Source organism: Channa argus, chromosome 4 (assembly GCF_033026475.1).
Source record: "Channa argus isolate prfri chromosome 4, Channa argus male v1.0, whole genome shotgun sequence".
Taxonomy (NCBI): Eukaryota; Metazoa; Chordata; class Actinopteri; order Anabantiformes; family Channidae; genus Channa; species Channa argus.
Genome location: NC_090200.1, coordinates 24,372,023 through 24,396,374, shown reverse-complemented (window position 1 = coordinate 24,396,374; position 24,352 = coordinate 24,372,023). Strand labels below are relative to the sequence as shown.

The following is a 24,352-nucleotide window of genomic DNA, read 5'->3' as shown; positions in this document are numbered from 1 at the left end:
GACAGAGGTAAGAGCTAATGATTTAAAGCAAGCCCTGTCCCCTAGCCTCTTCAGTGCAGTCTGCTCCATTCCACCATGTTTGCTACAATCATCCTGCTATGTTTCTCTGTTTGGTTCATCATCCTCCAAATCAAATCCCGGAGGCCCAAGAACTTTCCACCTGGACCCCCCAGGCTGCCAGTATTTGGGAATATGTTAAACCTGAGCTTTGACAACCCCCTAAAGGACTTTGAGAGGGTGAGTAAAACCTGAAATGAAGGATGTTCCCACTCAAATGCCTTGAATTGTTTGTGGAACTTGTAGATTGATGTAGTTGATAAATTGGTTAAATACTAAAACTTAAAACTTGGCCTGAAACTAATGAACTCCAGATTTCTAGAGCCATTGATTTTTTTTAGACTATTATTATAACAATAATTTCCAAAGTAACCATTTTAACCTGTAATATGCTTCTATGCACAAAGGTTAAGGTTTTTAACAGCATAAATGCTGTTTTCAATTGATTACGTAACATGTTGCCACAGTCTGTGCACAGTTGACTGCCTGTCAATGGACTGGACTATAACCAGCCCATGGTAAAGGTCAAGTACATAGGCCGTTTCATAATCTACACTCATAGAATGTTTATGATAAAGTGAACAATTCAAAGAGGATTTGACATCTCAAGGTCTCAAAACTAAACTCTTGCACTCATGCAGGTGAGAGGGGTTAGTTTTGTTGTTTGATTGACAGACCTCCATGTCGCAAGTCATCATGATAAGGTTTCTGAAAAAATAAATTTCTATTAATTTTTTGCAAATATTATTTTTTTAATCCTTTGGATACTACAAGTCCAGAGGGCAGCTCTGTATAATCAGCTATTTCTGCCTGGCTACACATCACAAACTGTGTGTCTGGCATAAAGCAAACAAAATGTTCACCAATACTGTACATACCTTCAAAATATAATGACTTGCCTGAGGTAATGAAAGTTTTAAAGAGGCACTGCACATTGGGTTTCTGAGTGAACCAATATATTTGAAAAATGTGATGTAAGGAGCATAAAAGATACCTCTGGTACAATCCCACCTCCTGTTAAGGTGCAATGATGTGGGGAGCAGAGCAACAGTTAGTTGCAGGAGTCTAAATTTTAGAAAATCATATACTAACAAATCTCTGTATAAGATTGTGTACAAAAAAGTGTAGTGCTTTAATTGTGACGCTTTCAATTTTCTTTTTATATTTTTTGGTAATTTTATCCTTATATTTTTGTATGCAATATACAGTATATATTGAATAATAATAATAATAATAATAATAATAATAATAATAATAATAATAATAATAATAATAATAATAATAATAATAATAATAATAATAATAATAATAATAATAACAATACAGTCAATCTGAAGCTTCTCATGTCTAAGTATTTTAAATACTAGCTCTTGTTCTCTTCCAGTTGAGGAAGTCGTATGGAAATATTTACAGTCTGTACCTAGGTTCCAAACCATCTGTAGTCATCAACGGAGTGAAAGCCATAAAAGAAGCTCTAGTGACCAAGGCTAGTGATTTCTCTGGACGACCCCAAGACATGTTTATTAATGATGCTACTGAGAGAAAAGGTACAACATGATAGTATGATCAAATACAGTATACGTTCATAAAAAATTGGTGATAGTGCAGTTTAACTTTTATTGCCTGCATCAGTGGTTCACAACTCTGGTCCTCAGGGACCCTTGCCCTGCTTGTTTTCCAAGTATTCTGTAATAGTGATTAGAACGATTATCATGAGATGATTTTACGAGATATTTGACTCAAACAAAGTTTTCATTTGTTTTTGTTTTTTTGTACAATGAATATTGAGTGTAACAGAGTGCATGATGCACAAATATTTACTGTCTATGGAAACACACCTACTGTAGGAGTGATTCTGGCCGATTATGGCTCAAACTGGAGGGAACATCGTCGCTTTGCTCTGATGACCTTGAGGAACTTTGGTCTGGGAAAGAATTCCATGGAGGAGAGGATTCATGGAGAGATCCAACATGTAATTAAGACCCTGGAAGAGAGCATTGGTATGTCATCTGTGGCTACACACAATCCTCACTATGTGGTTTATTGTTTCTCTACAATGTCTGGGGAGATTCTCAGTCTGTTTCTGTATGATGTTCTTTTGTATTCTTGTCCAGTGCTTTTGTTTTACTGCAGCCTACATTATATTTTTTACAGGTAAAACCCTGAGTCCCCAAGTCATGTTTCATAATGCAGCCTCAAACATCATCTTCCAGGTTCTGTTTGGTACACGTTACAAATATGATGATGAGTTCACTAAAGTGATTGTTCGCTGCTTCACTGAGAATTCTAAAATAGCTAATGGACCCTGGGCTATGGTGAGTCAAAACTAGTTTCTAAATGATCGAACCTGGCTCAAAAAAATCAACAAGGTCAGAGAGGCTCTAGCTGCCCTAGTGAGTTCTCTGTGCATTTGCCTTAGCACTCAGCCGAGCTAATTGCTAACATTGCCAACATGTGCTAAATGACAATGGTAACATGATGACATTTAGTAAGTATAGTCTTTACCAAACAAGCAGTGAGAATGTACATCTGCATTCCAACTTTGGATTGTCTAACATCCTCATCCATCTTAAGAGTTGTCCATAGGCCAAATGCTTTTGGACTTGCAATGTTTTTCCCATGACCGATGTGCTTTGTTCTATAGAGCCCACCATACAAATCCATTGACATTTGGACAGTAGTCAGGTTTGTTAATTCAATAGTTGTTTGCACTGTTTAGAGCTGATGAAAGATGACTCAGACACAGTGGTGCTTTGACTAAAATTCAAATGTCAACATGCAAACCTTCTCACAAAAACAGTGCTAATCAGATATGTCTCCTATATATAAGTTCAAATATACTAAATATACTGACTTGCAAATAAAGTGCTACCCTGATTGTGTGGTGGGAAAAGCATTCCATTGAAGTAAAATATTAAGACAATCATGCAGAAAATGAAAGTGCCTTTATTCACTGTTGAACCATGGTTAAAACAGATTTTATTAATTTATTAATTTTTATTTTATTAAATCATCTCATTACATGAGAAAATGAATTTTGTCATCCAGAGATAACAAGATAATTATCCTGTTATCATACGATAACGGCTTTCTTACTGTGTAGTAACAGTACTCTTTTACATACAGTATTAAGTCTTCTCACTCATATATAAAAAGCATTCTGCCCCTTGGATGTTTCACCCTTTTTTTTTGACATAATAAATCTGTCATGATCAATAGAAGAGTACAACTTTTACAAGAACATTTCAGCAAAAATATCTTCTTAATGTCAAACTGAAAACAATTAATGTCAACAAAATTCACTAAAAGTCATTGAAATGACTGACCTAAGGCTTTTGGTGCTAGTAGTCCCACAATTAGTGAAATGGGGATCACCTGACTGCAGTGAATGTGTCTCAAGTGTTTGCAGTAAAAAAGACACCAGTGTCTGGAAGGTCCAGTTACTGGCTAATCAGTGAAATCCATGATCAAGAAAAGGAAAGAATATGTCACATGTCTAAATCTGCCCAGAACAGGCTGTCAACACAAACTGAGTCACTGTGCAAAAAGGAGACTACTGAGAGAGGCCACCAACACACCGATGACTATTTTAAGGGAGTTACAAGCTTCAACAGCTGAGATGGGAGAGACTGTGCATGCAACAACTGCTGCCGGGTTCTTCACCATTCAAAGCTTCATGGGAGAGTGGGAAAGAGAGAGCCAAGAAAACTCATTGCTTGAGTTTGCTAAAAGGCTCGTGATAGACTCCATGGTCAAGTGGAAGAAAGTTATTTGGTCTGATGAGACCAAAATGGTCCTTTTAGGCCATCTGACAAAACGTTATTTTTGGGCAGACACCAAACACTGAGCATTAACACAAACACACTATCCCTACAATGAAACACAGTGAAACACGGTGGTGGAAGCATCATGCTGTGGGGATGCTTCTCTGCAGCCGGCCCTGGAAGACTTGTAAAGGTAGAAGCTGTTCACGCTTGATCACAACCTCACAGAGCTTGGGCAGTTTTGCAAAGAAGAATGGCATAAACTTGCCTGATTGAGACCTATCCACACAGATTCTGTGCTCTGATTGCAGCCAAAGATGCATCTACTAAATACTGACCTGAAGGGGGTGAATATTTATACAAACAGTTATTTCAGTTTACATATTTTTATTTAATTCACATTACTATGTAGAAACCTGTTTTCATTTTGACATGAATGAGATTTTTTTTTATTTTGTTTGTCATAGTGGCCAATTTATATTGACCACGATTTATTTATGATGTCAGTAAAAGTGTATAACATCCAAGGGGGTGAATACTTTTTATAGGCACAGTATATCCGTATAAAATCATCTTATTAAAGCAATTGATGCCAGGAAGTAGCATCTGCAATTCTGGATTAAAAAACTACTCGTTTATCGTTCTTTACAGCTGTATGATTCTGTTCCCATGATTCGTAAGCTGCCACTGCCGTTTACAAAGGCCTTTAAGAATGTTAAGGTATGTTTCTTTGATCAGAAAGATTATTCTATATTAATGGATTACTATAATCTGTTCTAATCTATTATAATAAATTATGAAAATAAACCAATTTAAAAATATATATAATAGCCAAGAATTAAGAGAGAAATATGCATATGAACATCAGTGGTATAATGGAATATTTTTCTAAAGCCTGACACACAGGCTTACATGCAATATTATATTTTTATTGATTTGATTTATGTTTATTTAATGTAAAACATTCATGTTTGTTAACAGTGTACTGTTAACAAACACAAATGTTTTACATTAAATAAATGAATGTGAAAGAAAATGTATTTGAAGTTTTTTCCTTTAATCTCAAACATGCTGTTACAACCAATTTTTTGCACTTTGTCAGTGACAACAAACAGGCTATGGCTTTGTGAATGAACTATGAATGATGTTTTTTAGACTTGTCAAAGTCTTTCAAATCGTTTGTTGACCGAGCACAAGAAAACCAGAGTCCCTGGCAAGCCACGAGATTTTGTTGACTGCTACCTAGATGAACTGGATAATGTGAGTGTGTGTGTTCTAGTATTTTTGATATTTTTCTAGGACCAAAATAATTATTTTATTTACTAAGTAAGGACATTTTTTGAAATTGAGAACTTTTTGTTTCCTTGTTTTTTTTACTGTTCACTGACTCACCCATTAGAACATACTTAAGTTGCATACAGACTAATTGGAATTCAAATTGAAGTTAATGTTCATCTTAAAACTGTCATTCTCCTTTTTAGAGAGACAACGATGCTTCTTCATTTTCAGAAGAAAAACTTGATATGTACACTCTAGATCTCCACTTTGCTGGGACTGACACAACCTCTAACACCCTGCTTACTGCCTTCCTCTACCTTATGACTCACCCACACATACAAGGTACTGTATACCTGCACACAGATATTACATGACTTGTTATTTGTCTTTGTCACTAGAGTTCTTAATTGTGTTTCTATCTTAAATACATTCATTTGTACAAATCCTATCAGAATAGTAATTTTTCACAGCAGACCTCAAACTAGAATACACCTTATTCTTGTTGGGACTACTGTATGAACACAGCTCTTACTCCAGTTGTACAAAGATCATATAAGTAGTTGCAACAGCTCAGGCAACACACAATAATTAAAACCAGGATTTTGTGAACGTGTCAGATTTAACCAAAATGCTAGTTTTCATCTTCAGCAAAGTTAGATTTTTCCAACTTAGATGTTTGTTTACTTCATCGTTCTGCAACCAAAGTATCAGACACAATACTGAGATCCTGTTTGTGTTGTCCTCTTTCTGCCATGTACTGTACCAGTCTCTCTATACATGGCTCACGTGTATTGTGAACTCAATTTTTCTTTAACCCTATATTACTCTTCCCTTTCCACCCTCCTCTCTCATGTAACTTTCAGAGCGTTGTCAGCAGGAGATAGATGGCGTGTTGGGAGGGAAGGATCGGGTCAGTTTTGATGACAGACACAACATGCCTTACATGCAGGTATATCATCATGAATTTCTCAGAATACTTTTACTTATGTTTCATGTTTACACAGCGGCCTGGATGATCTTCTTTGCCCTCTTGTGCATCATGGCTAATTTGTTTTTACATGTACTGTAGGTGTGGACAAACCAAATCAGTTTTTTTGGAATCAGATCTGGGCCATTGTCATATGTTGCCCAGACTGGAGTCATATCTGATCTCTGAAAATCTGGTTGCTGTCAGAAGAATCTGACAGAAATTCCTTTTGGGTGTTTTATTTCACCTCAGAGCACACGTGGATATTGCCTGTCAGTTTAGAATGTTTACAGTGTTTTCACCAGAGCTGGAAAATGTGAGACTGGAAATGAGCTTTAATTCTTTTATTGTAAATGTTGCTAAATAATAAAAATAAAAGAAATAAATGAAATAAATCTGTCTTTTTCCAGGCTGTGATCCATGAAGTGCAGAGGATGGCCAACACTGTTCCACTCAGCGTCTTCCACTGCACAACTAAAGACACAGAGCTAATGGGATATTCTATTCCCAGGGTAAAAAGAACTTGTGTTAAATTGTTTTTGACAGAAATTACAGTGACAGTATCAATACACTGTTAAATGTGCCAACAGCTGAGTGGAAGCCCACTATTTATCATGTGCCATTATAAAGTTCCATTGGGTTAGGATGCAGAGGGCCCCACAAGGTGTACCTTGGTGCCCGTCATGAGCCCGGATGAAATTTGGAGGCTTGCAGCAGGAAGTAAAAACTCATGCCAAATTCCGCTGTGGTGTCGCCTGACGGGACAAACCGAAAGCCTTTGATTTGATTATAAAGTTGGGAAGTCCCATGACAGTGCACTTCTTATTGATTTAAATAGGGAAGTGTATATATGCTTTCCGTTATTTAAACTCTTCTGCTAAGATGGTTATACGGAGCGTTTAATCCCTTTTATTATACTGGGCCACACTGCTGACCTCTCGGTTCTTTTAGGACACAATTCAAGCATGTTTTTCTTAGGTCATGTCTGTAGTAGAGGAAGACGTTAGCCAAAGAGGTAATGTGAATAAGATATGTGTTTGGCTGCAGAGATGAACAAATCCAGATCTTTTACGAACTTGGCATCTGATCCAAATTGGAACCACCTATAAGAACCCATGTGCTCAGGTACTAGGCCTTCTCTTTAGCTTCTCTACCCTTTGGACATATACAGTACATTGTAGTTTGTCAGCAGACAGAGTAATTGTGGCAGCAGACTAACCTGCAGGCACCACAGTTTGTGTTTGCCTGGAAATTTCAACTTCTCTACACGCCTAATGCCATGCCAAAATGAAAAGCAGTGTGAAAAGCCTCAGAGAACTAAAAGCACAAACAAACAGGTGAACTCTCCAGAGAAGTTGAACATGACTTTGCCTAATTAAGGCAGGTAACTCATTTTCATTACAATACTGTCTGTGACATTTTACAAATGGTTTCTGTCTGCCTCTATGCCCTTTGTTTTTTGGCTTTGTTTCTCCTCAGGGTACACTGATCATCCCTAACCTCACATCAGTGCTGAGTGAGGAAGGACAGTGGAAGTTTCCACATGAATTCAACCCTGAAAATTTCCTCAATGATCAGGGACAGTTTGTTAAGCCAGAGGCCTTCATGCCTTTCTCTGCAGGTATGAGAGCGTAATAAACAACATGAATAAAGGTGTTAGTGTTTCACACCTGCACAGGTAGGGTAGGTTTGATCTAACTCTTGTAGATGACATGAGATATTTTTATGTCTCAGGCCCACGTATGTGTCTTGGAGAAGGTTTGGCTCGTATGGAGCTCTTTCTCATCATGGTGACTCTTCTGAGGAGGTTTAAGTTCATCTGGCCTGAGGATGCAGGAGAACCCAACTACACACCTGTGTATGGGGTGACTCTGACTCCAAAACCTTATCACATGAAGGTCCAACTCAGAGCAACCGAGTAAAATGGTCAGCTGACTCACAGTTGATGAACTCAAGCAGACAGTTACAATGCAAACAAAAAGCAAAAGTAAATCATGTAGATATACTTAAATCAATTCAATTCAACTTTATTTATATACCGCCAATTCACAACAAAGTAATCTCAAGGCACTTTACAGAATAAAGTCAAGAGTATAAAGATGTATAGAGAGAACCCAACAATTCCCCCTTGAGCAAGCCCTAGGCAACATTGGAGTGGCAAAACTCGATTTAAAACTCCAGCAGAACTCCAGCCGCTCCTCCAGCTCAGGAGGAGCGGCCATCTGCCTACACTTTCACTGTATAATCATATATTCCATTGAGACAGCCACCCCAGTAAGAACAACATTATGAGATGTTTCAGCAAGTGCCCCAAAACCCTGGCTGGTCAAGGCAGATGACCCCCTATCCTGAGCCTGGTTCTGCTCTAGGTGTCTGTTGTTAAAGGCAGTTTTTGCTCTCCACCATCGCCTAGTGCTTGTTCCAAAGAGATTTGGTGGGTTTTCTTTAAATATTGTATAGCCTTGACTTCATTAGGTAAAGTGCCTTGAGATGATTTTGTTGTAAAGTGCATTATATAAAGAAAGTTTAATTAAATTGCATTAAAAGTAGATTGTAAAGTAGATTTTATGTATAATGAAAGAGATGAATAGTATTAAAAATAGTTGCAAAATGTTAACATTGTAAGGTCAATAACATCCATGTATCAACATAAATTACTTTACTTGACGTTTTTTGGAGAGTCTGACTTCTGTCAATAATGATGACTGGACAGGATACATAATTTAATTTGCTGCTTTCGTGTGTTGTTTTTGATTGATTGAACTTAGCAAAGACTAGACAGTTCACCAATAAACACTGTTTCCAACAACTATCACAGATTTCTAGTCTCTGACAGGAACTAGCACAAAACTGAAATTGCACACACCTGAAGAGTTAACTGTGGCCAACAGTGTTTCAGACTCACTGGAAAGTCTGGAGATAGACCCACGTCAGGCTCTTATGTAAAGGAAGGTGCTCAGATCCAATCCATTCCACTATGTTTGCTACAATCATTCTACTATAGAACTGTTTTTTATTTTATTTTATTTTCATCCTTAAACTTAAATCCTATAGGAACAACCAAGAATTTTCCAACAGGACCCCACAGCCTGCCAGTATTTGGTAATATGTTAGACCTGAACCTAGAAAGCCCCTTGAAGGACTTTGTGAGGGTAAAACACTCAAATGAACAATGTTGCTTCTCACATGCCTTTAGTTGTTATTGCACTGATGTAGTTGCTATCATTAAAACTACAAGAAATCTAAAAATAAATACTAAATAAGAAAACTTTAAACTTGGTTTTAACAGTTACTATGTCAAGATGCTTGTTCAGTATAAAAGAAACCTTTAGGTATTAAGTGTCAAATCAAATCTAATATACATTTCCATGCAAAAGGGTTATTACAGCAGCACAGTTTTTATGTAATTACACAATAGATTGTGTATAGATTGTGTATAGAGCAAACTGTCTGTGCACGTGGATCAAACCCAGCCAGTGGTACAGTGCATGTACATAAAGCATGGAGTGTAATGAGTCCAAGATCTTCTTAAAGTGGTACTCGGGAATTTCAATACTGTGTATGTGAAAGGGGTTAGGGGTTTGGTGTCACAGTCCCCGTTTTTGGACTTCAGTTTTCTTTAGTTTTACTTCCTGCTCCTGGATTTTATTTTGTTATCCTTCTGCACCACTTCCCAGTTAGTTTCTTTTGTTGTTTTTTTGTTTTTGTTTTTCATTAACCCTGAATGTTTTCACCTGTGCCTCCTGGTACTTAGGGTTGTTTGGTTTTTGGCATCTTCAGAGTACACTGATCATCACTAACCTCACATCATGCTGCATGCGGAAGGACAGTGGAAGTTTCCACATGGATTCATCCCTGAAAACATTCTTTACTTATCAGGGAGAGTTTGTGAAAGCAGAATGTGCCTTTCTCTGCAGGACATTGAAATGTTTTTATGTCACAGGTCTAATCTATTCTATACTAATCTGCACAGATGTTCAATAAAAAAACACAATTCAGAGTATTTTTTGTCTCAATATTCTGTATAAGACAACAACATGAGAAACCATCACTCCTACCAACAACGCACACCCTAAAGAGACACAAAATAATTACACATATTACATTATATATATTACATCACTGTACAGTGATCTATATATAATGTTTGGGGTCTTTTGGGGACTAAAATCTTTTATCCATTCACTCCATTCCCAAGCCATTATGGATACAGGCCATACTGCAGAATCATTAAGGTCTGTCTTTTCCGGTCTTCCTGCACAATATTTTGTAACCCTGTGGACTATTTACATATTAACCCAATTTGACTCCTGGAGTGTCTTTAATCTGGAGGGAAAATAAAAACAGAAGGTTAATGGCTCCCTCCAGTGGTCAGTACTGGCCAATGGTATTAGCACTTTTGAGTTTAAAACAACACACAAAACATATATACTTCAGGTTCTATGTATCTATCTATGTATGTGTCTATGTATCTATATCTCTGTCAGTCAATCAATCAATCAATCATGCACTGTTATTTTGTTGCTTATTCTACCCTGAGGGTCCACCATGGTACTGAAATTTAGCAATACTGAATTCTGATCCTGACTGAGAATAGGTGGTGAGAGTTATACTGCAATTATCAAAAGTCTAGAGCTCAGGTTGAAAACCTGACAGGTCTGATGTTATTGAATGGGTGAAAACAAACAGTTTGTCAGTCGTGTCGCTTTGTAATTATTGTGTGTGTATTTTGTATGTGTGTATTTCTTTGAAATTACTTATTGTCCATGCTTTTTTGTGTCTTGTGGTCACTGTGTTTGTGACTGTGGGCTGTGGGTTAGGGTTATTTTCCCTTCATGTAAAAAGGGTTATTTTCCCTTCATGTAATCTTACATCTTAAAAACTTTTTTAATTTAGATGTTTTGTAATATAAGTAAAATGTAACCCTTAAAATAAAAGCCTTAAACGACTAAAGACAAAATGTAAATGTAATTCCAAGAGAATCTAAGACATTACAAAGCTTAAATGTTAAATCCATATACTGATGTATAATTTAAAATATTAACAAGTATGAAAATAATTTGAAACAATGTGGCAAACTTTTATTTTATATGCAGTAGAATACAGTCATTCATTTGTGTCTGTGTTCATACAGTTTTCAAAATTGGCTCCAAAATGCTCAAAATCATATAAATAAGTCACAGACATTTTGAGATTTGGTTCCGGAGAGATTAAACAAAACAGGAACTTTTCAGGCCTGTGTATCAGGGACAAGAAGAAAGAACAATACATTGAAAAGAACACTACAACGAAGGACGTAGGAAAACAGTCCATGAAGCAGAGAATTCTGGGAGAAATTGAGTGCATTATAAAACACCTGGAGAACAGTGTCGGTACACTTGTAATAGAGTAAGTAACATCGAGTAAAACATTCTACAGAAATCCTTTGTTCCAGCACTTATCAACTCAGACTTTATAAAAATCTATATTTTCTTGTCTTTCGTTATTATATGTTTTCTCATTTTTAAAGTGTATCATGTAAAGTTTGCCAAGTCCTGTTTGTCAGGCAGTTTGACTCCTTGGTGCTGGTCCCTGAGCCCATGTAAAATGGGAGGGTTGTGGCAGGAAGGGCATAAAAACTCATGCCAAAGCAATGTGTTGAACAAGTTATGGTGTCGCGACCCCTGAAGTGACAAGCCGAAAGCAGTTGATCTATCTATAGATGCAAAATATATTTCATTTATTATTTATTCTTTTTGAGGGAGTCTATGTAAATACCAAAATGCCACAAAAATGTTTGTCAGGATCACCAGTTTATACTTCCTTCCAGCTTTTATTTTGTAACCTTCAGCTCCACTTCCTGCACCATTGCATTTCTGTCAGCTTTTGGACATTTGCATTTTTGTTGGATTATGACCTTGATTATTTGGCTTTGAGCTTGGATTTTGAAAACCTAGATTTGGATGTGAATATTATGTTCGGACTTGAGTTGAAACCTATATTATGCAAACTTTTCGAATTGGATTTGTTAAATTCTCTTTAACTCTTAAATTTGCATATTACATAACTGAATTGGATTTTGGACCTTTTAATTGGACCTGGATTCTTGAGAGCAAATCACCTTTTAAAATACAAATATGCATCCTACAGTGACAGCACTCTTTCATCTACCACATTGACTTTTTTTTAATTTTTTTATTCAAGGGTTGTTTAATTTTTTTAATATTCGTTTTTCTTCTTTCAAGGCAATTGTTTCTACACCCTCTGGCCATTTCAATAGAAAACCTATCAAATCTAATGTAATTGAATAAAGTAGCTTTGTTATGAAACTGTCAGATATAAGTCTATGTGAGATCATAGTGGGTGGTGGAGTTGTATGGAGTGCATTAAATTAAAGGGGTGAAAATTTAGCCTAACTTCTACAGTAGCCTAAATGCAGAATCACATCTTTGTTGCACAAACTTTGAAGTATAAGGCATTAGTTGTGATCTATTAAAGCCAAGACATTCATTTTTGACATTCAAGTTTGATAAATTATCACAAGAATTTTTTCCCCCCCTGGATAATTCAGTGCATCCACAAAGCCACAAAATGGCTCACACTCATTTTCTACAAACTATACCCCATTATGAAAACATGAATGTTTGTTTTACATCTTTTCAAATTTGTTATATACATGATTTAATTCTTGTTTTTAAGTATTCTGGGCCTTTGCCGTGACACTTAAATTTGAACTCTGGTGCATCCTGTTTCCACTGATCATAATTGAGATTTTTCTACAACTTTGGAGTCTGCCTGTGGGAAATGGAAGTTTACTGGACATGATTTGGAAAAGCAGACAGTTAACAGTGCATGTCAGAGCACAAACCAAGCCATGAAGTCCAAGGAATTGTCTCTAGACCTCTGAGACAGGATTGTATGGAGGCACAGATCTTGGGAAGGGTACAGAAAAATGTCTGCAGCATTGAAGGTCCCAGTGAGCACAGTGGCCTCCATCTGTAAATGGAAGAATTTTGGAAATACCTGGACTCCTGCTAGAGAAACAAAATTATCTGGTCTGATGAAACAGACTGAACTCTTTGGCCTGAATGCCAAGTGTCATGTCACCACTCACCAACTGCCCACTACAATCCCTACAGTAAAGCATGGTGGTGGCAGCATCTTGCTGTGGGGATGTTTTTCAGTGGCAGGAACTGGAAGACCAGTCAGGATCGAGGGAAAGATGAATGCAGCAATGTACAGAGACATCCTTGATGAAAACCTGTTCCAGAGAACTCTGGGGCAACAGTTTAACTTTGAACAGGAGAACGACCCTAAGCACACAGCCAAGATAAGAGTGGCTAGTCTGTGAATGTCCTTGAGTGGCCCAGCCAGAGCCCAGACTTGAACCCAATTGAACATCTCTGGAGAGGTCTGAAAATCGCTGTACCCCAAAGCTCCCCATACAACCTGATGGAGCTTGAGAGGTACTGCAGAAGAAGGATGGGAGAAACTGACCAAAAATAGGTGTGCGAAGCTTGTAGCATCATTCTTAAAAATACTGTATTTCTTTTTTTCTTTTTTAGCCTAAGGTATTGTGGAAAGCAAAATACCTTGCATCCATGGCCGTTCAATTCAACTTTATTTATATAGCATCAATTTATTAGGAAGTCATTTCAAAGCACTTGACATAATAAAGTCCAAAATACAAAGTATTCAGAGGCAACCCAACAATTCCCCCTTGAGCAAGCCCTAGGGGACAGTGGAGAAGGAAAAACTCCCTTTAACGGAAGAAAGCTCCGGCAGAACTAGGCTCAGGGTGGGCGGCCATCTACCTTGAGAGGTTGGGGTGAGTGGAAAGTGAAGAGGGAGAGAAAAGAAAAGAGCAACAACAAAACATTATACAGGTTGTTAGGGCGAGTAGCTGCACACTGGAAACACACAGCTCCAAAGCCAAGGACACCTGCAGAGGGAGAAGCACAACTACTGGAGAGAGAAGACACAAAATTAATAGCATGCAGTGGTGACAAATAATTGTATAGACAGGAGCTCATTGCACCTGCGGGAGTCCCCCAACACTCTAAACCTATAGCATCTTAAGTAGGAGCTAGTTCAGGTTGACTGAGCAGTTTTAACTATAAGCTTTATCAAAGATGAAGGTTTTAAGCCTAGTCTTAAAAGTAGAGAAAGTGTCTGCTGCCCGAATTTGGATTGGAAGCTGGTTCCAAAGAAGAGGGGCTTGATAGCTAAAGGCTCTGCCTCCCATTCTACTTTTGCAAACCTTGGGAACCACAAGTAGGCTGGTATTCTGGGATCGAAGTGGTCTAATCGGGCAATACAGCACTAAGAGATCTTTTAAATATGATAGAGCTTAGCATTAAGAGCTTTGTATGTAAGGAGGAGAGAGACAGAACAGAGAGAAGCTAATAAAGGAGAAATATGATCTCTCTTGCCAATTCCAGTTAGCACTATTGCTGTAGCATTTTGGATTAACTGAAGGCTTTTTAGAGAGTTATTAGTACACCCCAAAAGTAGGGAGTTACAATAGTCCAACCTAGAAGTAACAAATGCATGGACTAGTTTTTCAGCATGACTTTGAGGAGAGAAAGAAGGCTCTTCTCAGCTTCCATAGTTAACAGTACAACAGTTATATCTTATAGAAATCATTAGTAGTTTAGTGAGTATTGGGTTAAAACTCTTAATTGTTATTGAAGCTCAGTGGTGAACATGAAACTTTTGAAATGTCTGCCTGTATATAGGTGTTAAACACAACAACCTTTTAAAACTGGATAATTAAGTCCCCCAACAATTCACTGGCAAATGGAAAATTAAAAAACTTGCGAGGTTGGTTGGTGGTAGTATGAACATTAAAAACTGATGCAGCAATATTTGATGTGTCCAGTAAATCAAATTGCTAAGTGAAACCAAATGAAAATGATCACCTGACTTTGCTCTACAAAACAATTTAGTGTCTTTGAGCTTGTTGTTGCGTGAGTAAGTGTCTCGAAGAGACACTTTTCTCAGAATTCTTTTCTTAAATTGTTTGCTTAAACAGTTATTTTCATTTCAAAATCTTTTTTATGTAATTTTTAGAATTCACACTGTGTTAAAGGTTTAACAATTTATATTTCACTATACAGTCTAGCTAAAATTGAGTTATAAAATATACCAGTCAAATAAAATTAAGTTATAAAATCTAACGTGATAGTCAAATGATAGGAGAATGACTTGAAAGCTAATGTTCAGTGGATGTGTATGTAGGTAGCTACCAGCTGTTTAGCTATGCAGATTTAGGCCATAACAATTCTATAATCTGTTTCTCTTTCTGCATGACACAGGCAGACTGAACCCTGCTCTACTGAGCCATTTTAAATGGCTTGACAGTGGTTTAATAATGCAGCTTTAGTGTGGATGCTGTATTGTTGTATTGTGTTATTTCATGTACATTTAATTTATGAAATATGGAAATCACATCATGGTGTTTCTCTCTACTTTAGATTTGGAACAATGTATGTGAGTGGATCCTTTTTTGACCTTCAGTAATATGCAGCTCTTGCTCTTATCTAATTTCCTTCCATAGTTAATGTGCTGAAGGAGATCACAAACAAGTATGAGTAAAAGCCAGACTATTTTCTTCTATATGTTGGATTATATTAACTGTGGTCGAGGGAGGGGTGTTGTACATCTTCAGTACGAACACCTGGGGTTCAGCTTAGGACATCTGTTACATGCTTATCACTGATCTGTCGAAAAGACAAACAGCATCTGACGTTTCACCAAGTCCTCTAAAACAAAATGTGCTGATTTATTATTTGTTCATAGATTATGTAACTGGTTTGTTAAAACAAATGTTTCCGATGATATCTTTCAGAATCAGGGCATGTTGTAAACAAAAGTGAACTTTATATTTAAAAGAAAACTAAGTGTAGCATTAATGGCAGCTTTTGTGTTTTCTTAGTTTTCACTGTGCTAGCAGTGATGTTGATTAATCGGCTCATCATGAAGAGAGAAGAATAAAATTGTTGCACACTGGAGTCTCTCTGAATTTTGTTGCCACTTATTGCCACACATAGCTTATGTTATCAGTCAGAAACTGTAGACCAGTCAGAAATTTGTGAATTTCCCTAACTTGAGTCGAAACTTCTAAATACCTCACTAGCTAATTTAATAGGTACCAGTCACATGGCAGCGACTCAATGCACGTAGACATTGTCAAGATCCTCTACTAAAGTTCAAACCAAGAAAGAAACCCAGAAGAAAAGTGATTTCATTGACTCCGAATGTGGCACCAGTTTAGATGGGTATTTCAGAAACTCCTGATCTAACAGCATTTCACAGACAACCATTAACACCTACATTCAATATAGAGCCACAAACGAACTTAAAATGCACGTCTTTGGACTGTGGGAGGAAACTGGGGTACCTGGAAGAAACCCGGAGGAAACCAAAACAAGCACGTGAACATCCAAACCCCAGACAGAATGGCTACAGACAGTTGGTGGATTTGTACAGAGGGCATTCTGTGAAGCAACAGTGCTCCACATACATATACTAGCATATAAAACAGAAGAATCTCTTCTGTTGTGCCATAAGTGGTCAGGATGCTCGTTCTCACATTGTGGTGGTGGCTCAGGAAGAAGTGGTACACTACATTTTCTTTATCTCTAGTGCAAAGTACTCCATGTTTACTGAAGTGGGCAGCATGTTCCATGTCAGGAACTGTTGACATTCCTCTAAAGTAAATAAATTGATGAAGGGACTTTTATTTACTCATTTCTAGTCAAAGTCAACCTCTGCAGGCCACATGACTGTGCAAAGGTGCGTTTGTAAACCTCGTATAATAAAACCGAGAATGAAAATGTGTGTAAACACATCATCATGTTTGCATCTGTGGCTCTACTGTTTGCTGTTCTGCTCTTCCTGCTCCTCTTTCTGAACCGGAAGGCTAAGAACTTCCCTCCAGGCCCTCGGCCCATCCCCATCCTTGGAAACTTGCTCCATCTAAATCTGGAGAATCCTGTTGCAGATCTGCAGAGGGTAAAGTAAAAGATTAGAACCAAGAGAACCAACTGATTACTACTTTTGGACTAAATACACAACAATACAACAATGCTTATAACAGTCAGTGTTTGATTTTGTACAGTATGATCTATTTTTTTTGTAATCCAATGTATTCATATGAACTCAGTTTTTTTTTTTCATGCCTCTGGTCTGGCAGCAGCTGTGGCCATGATATCTACATGTGTTTTTTTTTATTTTTTATGATCAAACTATCTCTGGAATTTCTTGAGGGAATTTCTTTCCAATTTGGCACAAATGTCCACTTGGATTCTTGTGTGAACTGAGATTTTTTAGGTCAAAGGTAAAGTTCACGATGGTCTCACAAATCATGTTTGTGACCATAAGAAAGCTGTTGTCAATTTAAGGGGACTCATCACTATGTGAATACTTTCTGGATGTATCTATTTTTGTGTTAAGGCGGAAAATTAAATGGCTACTTCTTCCAATTATAAATTGTTTATAATGCACAATAAATGCAATAAATGTCAGTCACGTCACCTAAGTTCCAATAAAACTGTCTTTTTTTCCAGCTGACCAAACGTTATGGTAATGTTTTCACCCTGTTTATGGGTCCGAAACCTATGGTCGTCATCAGTGGGTTCCAGGTTATAAAAGAAGCCCTGGTCAACAAAGCTGCCGACTTCTCTGGAAGACCACAAGGCCTATTGATTAATCATGCTCTTCAGGTGAAAGGTACAGTGTACTTTTTTGAGTGAAATTCGAGTATAATGTACCTGATATATTATTCCTGAATGTTGCGTTTTGACCGACGTGATGCCATACCATTAAGTTTGTTTGGTCTTTTTAGTTTTTTTTTTTTGTCCTTTCGGCTTATCCCGTGAGTTCAGGGTCACCACAGCCGATCATTGTCCACATGTTGATTTGGCAGTTTTCACGCCTTATGCCCTTCTTGATGCAACCCTCCCCAATTGTATTACACACATGTAAAAAGTCAAGTGGAAATAGCATGGACATAAGGCTTAGGCAGTTACATTATGAACTATACAGTTTGGTAGTTTTGTGGACTTTGTTGGCTGTGTGGAGCTGAAGCTAATCTATTTTGAATTAATGTTGTGTGGAGATGTTGTAGGAGCATTATTATGTATAGTGTCTACACTATCTATACTAGTGTAGTTGCCACTTCTAAGGATTAAAATATTTGAAAACTAAATGATAAGAATTGTGATATTGACAGAGGTTTAACTAATCCACATAACTGGCCATTGCAATGACAAGTGTGATAGTTACTAAAATTATAACTACATGTCTTCTTTAATATGGAGCCAGACTCATTAGTTTTGTTGTTTAAAATTAATTTTAATTAACTTGGAAATTAGTCTTAATCAAGATAACTATTATGGTGAAAAAGAAAATCAATATCTTTTGTTAATATCTTTTGTTATACTGGCACAAAATTCAAGTTTCCTTTTTCATTAAATTGTGTTAAGTTAAATAAATATTTAGCTTTAAAAGTCGTGTGTGATTCTTTTCTATTTGCCCTGGCCATCTGAGCCAGGTTGTGACATCATCGTGGTGAACAAAACCAGGTGCCATTAAACAACGAAGCTCACTGTTAGAGATAACAATGAGCTCACTGTCTGTGTACTGTCAAAAATACACTTGAGCATAGACAGCTGCTATCTAACTGATGATGGGGTGGGGAAAAAACTAATGCCATTACTTGTCATCTACATGCCAATTCCCGTTGTTACTTAAAACCATATGCAACCTTCATTTCCCTGTTGTGACTAGTCAGAGCTGCTGGTTTGAACAGCAATTTGTGTTCACATTTTTACCATAAATTCATAAAAACAGGTATACAATACACAATGATGAAGATGAGATAATAAACACAGTTTAAGCTGTTGTGTTGTCAAAATGGATATTTAAAATATGTTTAAAGTTAAGTCTTTCCTTCTGTCTGACCTTTTTATTTATTTATTTATTTTTTTGCCTTGTAGCTCCAGGACTGGCTCTGGCAGATTATAGCTCTGGCTGGAGAGAGCAACGACGCTTTGGCCTGATGGCCCTGAGAAACTTTGGGCTGGGAAAACAGTCCATGGAGCACAGGATTCTGGGAGAGATCCATCTCATTACGCAAGTTCTGGAGCAGAGTCTTGGTATGTTTAAAAAAATGTAGAACAGCATCACAATCTTGATTGTTTAAACTCTATCCTGTAGAGTAGTTTATTTTCTTTTCTTATTATAAATATTCCCCTTTTTAAAAAAATCATATTATTTAAAGCAAAGGCATTTTTGTGACTGTTTGGTCAAAGAATCATTGTTCATGTTTTTGTTCATTCAGGTAAAACCACAAACCTTCACCTGCTCTTCCACAAGGCAGCCTCTAACATCATCTGCCAAGTCCTGTTTGCCAGGCAGTTTGACTATGATGACGAGTTTATGGAGTTTTTTACTGTCTATTTTAGTGAGACGTCAAAAATATTAAATGGGTTTTGGGGCATGGTGAGTGACGTTTTGGATAATAAAACCAGTACTTACAATTTTTGCTGCCTGGAAATATTAAATTCTGGTTGGACAAATTGTTTTTAAATGTTGTGATGCTTATGTGTTACATTGTAGCCTGGGACCTTTTTTTCTGGGCACACCATATGAGTTTTAAATAAAGTGTAAGTTATCATGTTTCTTTCCAATACAGATATATGACTCTGTTCCTATGCTGCGCTGCTTGCCACTGCCCTTTCAGAAAGTCTTTAAGTTGTTTAAGGTATGTTTAGTAAAGTTTTAAAATTTCTAGGTGAAGCAAATCACTACTGAATTAGGTTTATTATGGAGATACTAGCTCTGTCATTACGAAAAGCCATAGTTTCTTATGTCTTTACAGGAGCAATAATGTCAGCTTTAATGTGTTGGAGCCAGACAGACTATTTCTCTTATTTCCATACTATAGGTATATAGTATAGTATAGAAAGGCAAAGAAAAGGAATTAAATTTAATAAAATTGTCAGGCCCATTGTGAAGACCAAAAACATCCAAAATGTGACACAAAACAACAATAGAAAATATGTGCTCAACTGCTAGGAAGGGACCAAAAAACACAAACATACATTTAATACCAATCTTACTAGGTAGGTCAATTTAAACTTACAGTATATTTAGCCATGCTTTAGTTAAAATGTATCATATTGAAATAAAAACTACAGCGTAATCAAAAATACCTTATTTTTCAGGGGCTTCCTCATCATGGAGGCCTTGGTTTAAAAATATTAAGTTTACGATTTCTTTATTGTATGAATGAATAACTGAAGAATGTATCTCTGGAACTACAGAAACACTCAGTTCTTTTGCAGATGTATAGTGGTGTTAGAGAGTGTAGTATTTTTTTCTCCCAATGATTCTTTGTTGGGTCCATACAGACAATGACTGTTAAATGCATGTTTAACTGCTAAATGAAAGGACATGCTGCCAGAGACATTTTTATTTGAGTTCTATTCTCAAGATCATCATTTATTTCAAAATGTGTTTCTAGAACTTTATTAACCTGTTTTTGTCAGATGGCACGTGAAAGATATTCAAAGATTTTGGCGGACAGCAAAGTGACCAGAGTTCCTGGTAAACCACAGCATTTCATAGACTGCTACCTGGATGAACTGGACAAGGTTTGTTTGTCTTTCTGTTTGAGTTATAACAAACTGTTTACCAGTCAGACATTTCCGCTTAGATTAATAATAATCGTATAGTTGTTGGTCATGCAGATCAATGTTATCGCATTACTCTCTGTCTCTGCAGAGAGGTGATGATGGCTCGTCATTTACTGAAGACCAGCTGTGTGAATTCATTTTGGAGCTTCACTTTGGTGGCACTGACACAACTGCCAACACAGTGCTTACTGGCTTACTCTACCTAATGAATTATCCCCAAATCCAGGGTATGAATGTCCATCATCTTCTCTAGGGTTAACAATGGCCATTCAGTCCACCACTTGGTCCACACTAAAATATATAAACAACTGTAAAACTGAAATGAAAATTTGTACAGATTGTTTATGGCTCAGACACATCATTTTTATGACTTTGGCAAAACCCACACCTGTTATTTAGAACCACCATGAGGTTCAGTAATTACTTTTGAGTATTTGGTGTCCCCTATTCTTTACCTAGTGACAGTCCCATATGCAGCAAAATGTGATACACTGTGTCCTTGCACAATGAATTAAAAGCAAAGTAAGTGCTTGAAAATGTACAGTTAGGAGAAAAAAGTAAGACTTTGTACACTGATGGTGTATCTACTTTGGGTAAAGTCACAAAGTATTTGTAATTCATTATTTCCCACCTCTGGTGTAGTGACCATTTTAGAGGTGAGGATTATGAAGGATTATGTGCTGAAGCTGATCTCAGACCACTGTAAAAAGCAGATGCTTCTCTGGTCACCATGATCGACATGAAGGAATAAGTGACCCAGAGGAGCAGTGTGTCTGGCTCAAGTGTTTTACATTTTTTTGGGACAACAACCAAGGTCTATGCCACAGACAAACAAGCAAACCCACACTGTATGTCGACCGATATGCTGTAGAGGGTTTAGTTAAGGAAATGCCTTTGGTGTTTAGTATCTAATTAAAAACAAGCTTCATTTAAATGATTTCTGAGTCTTTAGGACAAATTTACTAACAAACTTTTCTAAACTGGTGCATAATCAGTTTGTTGGGGCAGTGTGCCTTGGTCATCTTCCCTCAAATAAAGATTCAACATCAACAGTAGCTATTACTATATATATTAGTTACTACATGGTTACTACATATACTTAACTGAAAAACATTAGTCTGGAAGGGCTATTTGCAAAACTCTGGGATTCCACAGATTCAAAGTGACTGCAACACTATGCATAAATAGCAAGTCACTTGATAGCAAGACTTGAAGTCATGGGTAAAATATTTTTTCACTGTGCTTTTTTAAAAATACTATTTGTGACATTTGTATATCATTTTGATATACTTTTTTTTCAGAGACACATTAATCCAGGCTAGAGAAAAAGGGGTAAACCCATACTGGAACTGTAGATGTTCTTCTTTTTGTTAACTGTAAAACTCTTTCTTTCCCCCTGTTCAAACTTTCTTTTTCTCAGAGCACTGTCAGCAGGAAATAGTCAAAGTTCTGGATGGGAAGGATCAAGCCAGTTTTGAAGACAGACACCAGATGCCTTATGTGCAGGTATAAGGATTAAGAGATTAAAAATTTAAAAAAAAATTTTTTTTTTACAATGTAAAGTAAATTGTTGCATGCACCCCTACAATGCTACAAGTGCAACAGTGTAAGAGCTGTCTTTTATGCAGGCTGTCATTCATGAGATCCAGAGGATGGCTAACACTGTTCCTCTTGGTTTATTCCACTCCACCACGAGAGACACAGAGCTTATGGGATACTCCCTACCAAGGGTATGTAAAGTAATAAATATAGTTTCTGGAGTTCAAAAAACACACAATAAACTGATGTCCTTCTAAGCATGTAAAATCTACTTAAACCTGCAATAAACCTGGGATCGATCCTGTAGTTGGTGGATGAGTGCTCTACCTCCTGAGCGACAGTTGCCTGTAGCATTTAAAATGCTGAGACCAAACCTGCTGCCCTTCATTTGATTTGAAATTTCCCTCTTTATGTTCATCTAAAGCTGCAGAAAACTTTCCTCTACTGCAGACCTTTTACTTGTGCTACAGAGTAAATTAATAAATACATTAGTTTGTTTTGTATTGTTTTGTTAGGCTTTACGTGAGGATTTCGCATTGTATTATGAAGCATATATGTATGAATCAGAATACTAAAATAAGTCATAGAACTGGCCCTGATGTTGGTTCTTTCTGATTGGTTTGAAGGATGAGACAGATAAAACCATTAGAAGATAAGAGGCTGATTTAAGATGAACTGCGTCTAACCTGGAAAGTGAACAAAAGCAGGTAGCAGCAGTGGACCAGAGAACAAATGTGACCCACTTGTCCTCTAGGATTTGAGACCATCTCTCCACTCCATTACATATGGGGAACTATTTAAGACTTGCATCCCAAACTTGTATACCAGTTCCAATAAGGCAGTGAAAGGCAACATGCGTCTGAGGTCCACAGAGATACTGTAACCAGCCAGTGAGTGTTGGGAAGACTGCAAGGGGCACTTATGTATATATGTATGTATGTGTGTGTGTGTATATATATATATATATATATATATATATATATATATATATATATATATATATATATATATATATATATATACATATATATATATGCGTGTATATATAAATATATATATATGTATGTATATATATATATATATATATATATATATATATATATATATATATATATATATATATATGCGTGTATATATAAATATATATATATGTATGTGTGTATATATATATATATATATATATATATATATATATATATATATATATATATATATATATATATATATATATGTGTGTGTGTATGTGTGTGTGTGTGTGTGTATATACATATATATATATATATATATATATATATGTATATACATATATATAACTACTACTACTGTATGTGGACCCATGGGACAGTCCATCACTCTTACTCTATTTGTTTACACATTTGAAAGATACTTTGTATATTCTTCAGGGAACCGTTATCATCCCTAACCTGTCCTCGGTATTGTTTGAGGAGGGACAGTGGAAATCTCCTCATGAATTTAACCCTGAGAACTTCCTCAATGAAAATGGAGAGTTTGTGAAACCAGATGCATTCATGCCTTTTTCAGCAGGTTTGTAAAATAACTTTTATAATCTTAGATGCACAGATAGATTGATTGTAAAAGAAGATCACGTTATAGAAAATATATAGCACTTTTCTTGCATGTTGTTATGGATATTTTAAAACACAGGACCTAGGATATGTCTTGGTGAGAGTCTGGCCCGAATGGAGCTCTTCCTTGTTTTGGTCAGCCTGCTGAGGAAGTTCACCTTTGTCTGGCCTGAGGATGCAGGGAAGCCTGATTTCACTCCTGTTTTTGGACTTACCCAGACTCCCAAACCCTATCGCATAAAGATCCAGCTCAGAGGAACTGCATGATTGGCCATGACCAAATATTACTGTAATTGGCTTATTGCAACATCAAATAAATGCCAACTTTACAACATTAAACCAGCTACCAACATTTTTATCTACACAATAGATCGAATCACCTCGTGTATGCTAAAAGAGACTTTGCTATACAAAACTTTTATAATCTTTTAGCTTCTTTCTTTTTCCATATATTAGTGTGATTGATATTAGTATCTTTGT

The 24,352-nt window shown here is 36.7% G+C and overlaps 2 protein-coding genes across 4 annotated transcripts; both read left to right on the top strand.

Moving 5' to 3' along the window:
• LOC137125262 (cytochrome P450 2J6-like) lies at positions 1-10,069 on the top strand. 2 transcript variants are annotated; one of them, XM_067500441.1, is made up of 11 exons: positions 6-237; positions 1,442-1,604; positions 1,905-2,057; positions 2,212-2,372; positions 4,473-4,541; positions 4,977-5,081; positions 5,303-5,441; positions 5,963-6,048; positions 6,477-6,578; positions 7,546-7,687; positions 7,801-10,069. In XM_067500441.1, exons 1-11 carry the CDS (start codon positions 76-78, stop codon positions 7,986-7,988), a joined length of 1,470 nt encoding a protein of 489 aa, XP_067356542.1. In that variant the 5' UTR covers positions 6-75; the 3' UTR covers positions 7,989-10,069. The 2 variants fall into 2 exon arrangements, with proteins under 2 accessions (XP_067356543.1, XP_067356542.1); XM_067500442.1 differs by lacking the exon at positions 7,546-7,687 and having other exon boundaries at positions 1-237; positions 9,821-10,069.
• Positions 10,070-16,858: 6,789 nt separating this feature from the next.
• Positions 16,859-24,211, top strand: LOC137125261 (cytochrome P450 2F2-like). Of its 2 annotated transcripts, none has more exons than XM_067500439.1 (11): positions 16,859-17,061; positions 17,616-17,778; positions 19,047-19,205; positions 19,391-19,551; positions 19,745-19,813; positions 20,601-20,705; positions 20,836-20,974; positions 22,168-22,253; positions 22,376-22,477; positions 23,690-23,831; positions 23,952-24,211. In XM_067500439.1, the coding sequence occupies exons 1-11, from the start codon at positions 16,903-16,905 to the stop codon at positions 24,137-24,139; spliced, it is 1,473 nt and encodes a 490-aa protein (XP_067356540.1). In that variant the 5' UTR covers positions 16,859-16,902; the 3' UTR covers positions 24,140-24,211. The 2 variants fall into 2 exon arrangements, with proteins under 2 accessions (XP_067356540.1, XP_067356541.1); XM_067500440.1 differs by having other exon boundaries at positions 17,012-17,145.
• The last annotated feature ends 141 nt before the right edge of the window (positions 24,212-24,352 follow it).